A 3,529-nucleotide genomic window follows, 5' to 3' on the forward strand; every position below is an offset into this window, starting at 1 on the left:
GGGGGGAGATCTCTTTTCAAGTCTAACAGGCATATATAAAATCAAAGCAATCAGGAAATGAATGTAAATATTTGGCATCAAGCTCTGTGATTAGGAAATGAAAGAGATCAGACTTCAGAATCAATTGCTTACCAACCATCCATCAAAGCCTAAAGAAGCAGCAAGCTCACTTAACCGCTCTGCGTACATCTGAGCTGAGTCCTTTGATGACAGTAATTTGTTGGCAAGAAGTTTGCCTTCATCCCACTCCATGATAAATGTTCCCAAAACCTTATAATAAATGAAATTAAGTTCAATGGAAAAGGAGGAAGTGACCATCCTGTCATGCAGAACTTTAGGTGTTGGAAGAGTAGAAAAACAACTCAACATAATTGGAGAAATTAGTCAATCAATAATTTATCTCTGTTTCTCTCTATTCAGGTTTCATTCAAATTATATAGAACCCGAGAAAGAACAAAAAGAGCACGATGGATTAAACGCGTTAAATCTGATACCTTAACTCCATGGTTGTGAGCAGCGTTAGTCCAACAGGGAGGCGGCAAAGTAACCAAAGAATGCGAGAAATACACGAATACATCAATTAAATACCAATGCCATATAGCATAAGCATCTGGATTATTTCCGCCTTGTATCCACTTATCGTCAAGGTACCCTCCAGCCATATCGTGGCATACCAAAAGCCTAGGTCGTTTCGGCAATTCAGTGGCGGCGTAAGGCGGCAACTTCACGGAAGCCTTATTGAACGGGAAGTGAAAAGAGTCGAAATAAGACCTCGACTCGAGCTCTTCTAGCGTCTTAAGCGGGTAAGATATCGGAATCGACGGTTCCGACGGATCAAACGGCGGAGGATTATCGGAGTGAGGTGTCGCGTGCTGATTGCCGGCCATGGGATTAAATTTAGAGAGCAAAAAGAAGAGAGAATCGAGAATAAATCTGAGAGAAGATAGGGTTTGGGGATGGTGGGATTTGAAGTAGGAGCGAAACGGAAACCTCATTGGAGAAGTGGAGAATCCATGTTATGGAGTGGACTAACAGGAGAAGTTGACAATAGGGAGTAATCGTTGGATATTTGAATTTATGTTTCTTGCTCGAGTTAAACAAGTTCACCCGATAACTCGAGCAAAATATCGGGTTATATTTTATATTTAAGATGTATATTTTTCGTGAATATACATTCATTTAGTAATCATATATTTATAACTAATATTATAAAAATAATGTATATATTTTTTATAATTAATAATATTTAGTTTAGATACTTACAAAAATAAAATATATGTTTTGTAAGAACATCATGGAATTCATGTTTGATAAAATAAATTCGTATTTAAAAATATAATGTCATAACATTATTCAAATGTTTGACAAAATTAATCTATCAATTCTAACTAAAAAATGAACAACATGCAATGTGAGCCAATACTACTAAAATAAGTAAATGAAACCATGAATATAATACAATTTCAAAATTTAAAAAAAAAATTTAACATATGTCAAATTCCAACATAATAATAGTAAGTTCCAGTGCAACTTAATAATTAAGAAACATGATAAGTTATAACCACATTCAACAACGAAATTTCACTTTAATTGCATCACCCATTATATGTCAAGTTTGTTAATGACTCATTATTTCTAATATTAGGAGGTGTAGTTCAAAAAATAGAATAATAAAATAAATAAAATATAAGCAATTACATGGAATCACAAGAAGTAAATGGAAATTACACAGTGTAATTACCACCAATTCTCATCCCCCCCCCCTCCCCCACCTTGAGAATTGGAGAGTGTAATTACACCCCTCCAATTACACCCAATTTCATGCTGACCAAGTAATTACTTAGCCAAACAAACATGCCAAACTGTGTAATTACACCCAATTACACCCAAATCCATTTCTAAAGTGGCTTTCCAAACAAGCTCTAAATATCAACAAAATCAAAACTTCACTTGACCATTAAGTACTCTTGCAGATTCATTCACATCTCATATTTTCATTTCCTCCAAAAACATATTCAAACCTTCCAAATACCATCATTCTTACTTTAACTCTCCAAACGTTTACTGATTTTTTCAACATCTAATGACACAAATCAAAATAGAGAGACAATAGAAATTATAAATGTTGTGGATTAATTAGTTTAGGACATTGAAAATAAACTAATTTGATGATTTTATCATTTTCAAAAGAAAAAAATTGTGCACCAGAGCTCTCAGTGAATATGGGACAAAATGTATATAGGTCTAGTTGGATTAAGAGTTGTTGCAAATAAAAAGAGGATTTAAAATAGAGGAATCTATCTATATAGAATAGGAGAAGCAAAAGCACTACATTAAGACAAGTGTCATAACCACAAAAAGCCAAGTGGTATTGTTAAGACAAACTAAACTACTTTTCTAACTAATTTTTTTTTTTGAATTTTAAATTTTGAATTAATTAGTTACACTACTTAAATTAATAAATATAGATATCTTATAATTATCAATTAAAAATGAAAATACAAAAAATATTCTACTCATTCAAATTGGACCAAGAAACAATTATATATATATATATATCAGAAATCATACATATACACATAACTAAAATCATAATAAACAAATAGTCATAAATGAAGAATACTAAAAAAAAAATAAAGCAAATGATATCTTAAAAATACATATACTAATTAAATTTCTCATGTAGGAAAGTTTAGTTAATAAATAGAACTCATAATTTCATAATGAAAAAAATAATAATATAAAGAAACTATTAGGATATTATACATAAGATAATATATTATATAAAACACATTTTAATTATTAAAAATATTTGTATAAAAATAATAAAAGGCTTATCTCTTTATACTTTTGATGAATTCAAAATTATTTAGTAAAAAATGATATTTTTTAAATTTTCAGTAAATATAAAATGAGAAAACTAATCAAATATTATAATAAAAATGAATGTACGAAAAGAGGTGGATAAAGATAATTTTGTAATTTTTATATTTTGAATTAATTAATAAATAAAATATAAATAAATAACACTTAAGAAAATTATTGATAAATTTAGACAATTGAAGAATTTTAAACAGTATAACATAAGTATAAACATATATATTTCCAGAATAAGAAAATATATACGTATGTTCTACTAGAAGAGAAGTAATATCAAAATATTAAGCCAATTGACAAATTAATAAAAAATCACATTCGTAAACGTATCGTACTAAGTACTTGCTAATTTAATAAAGAATACACAAGAACAATTTATTTGATTACTATAATGCTTTGTATCCTTCGATTTTGTATAAATTTTACTATATTTATGTATACTACATTAAATAATAAAATAATACAACTATTATTTATTAAAATAATATGATATATTAGATCATAATTTTATAAGATAACTATTCCGTCAAATTATTCGCGCATTGCGCGGGTTCTAGTATGAAGAAAGAGAGTGGCGGTGAGTGAGGAGAAAAGAGGGTAACGAGCAAGTGAAATGGGTCTCTAGTGTGCCGTATCACAATGGACACTTGTC

The 3,529-nt window shown here is 29.4% G+C and overlaps 1 protein-coding gene across 1 annotated transcript in view; it reads right to left on the reverse strand.

The window, feature by feature from the left end:
• Positions 1–1,073, reverse strand: part of LOC109210595 (cytosolic endo-beta-N-acetylglucosaminidase 1-like) — a 10,170-nt gene extending 9,097 nt beyond the window's left edge. Inside the window, exons 1-2 of the mRNA XM_019374032.1 lie at positions 495–1,073; positions 133–270 (exon numbers count right to left, since the gene is read on the reverse strand). Of these exons, the coding sequence (XP_019229577.1) occupies positions 133–270; positions 495–995 (639 nt within the window). The 5' untranslated portion in view covers positions 996–1,073. The remainder of the gene's footprint in view (positions 1–132; positions 271–494) is intronic.
• Between the last annotated feature and the right edge of the window lie 2,456 nt (positions 1,074–3,529).

Source organism: Nicotiana attenuata, unplaced genomic scaffold, assembly GCF_001879085.1.
Source record: "Nicotiana attenuata strain UT unplaced genomic scaffold, NIATTr2, whole genome shotgun sequence".
NCBI classification, from domain to species: Eukaryota; Viridiplantae; Streptophyta; class Magnoliopsida; order Solanales; family Solanaceae; genus Nicotiana; species Nicotiana attenuata.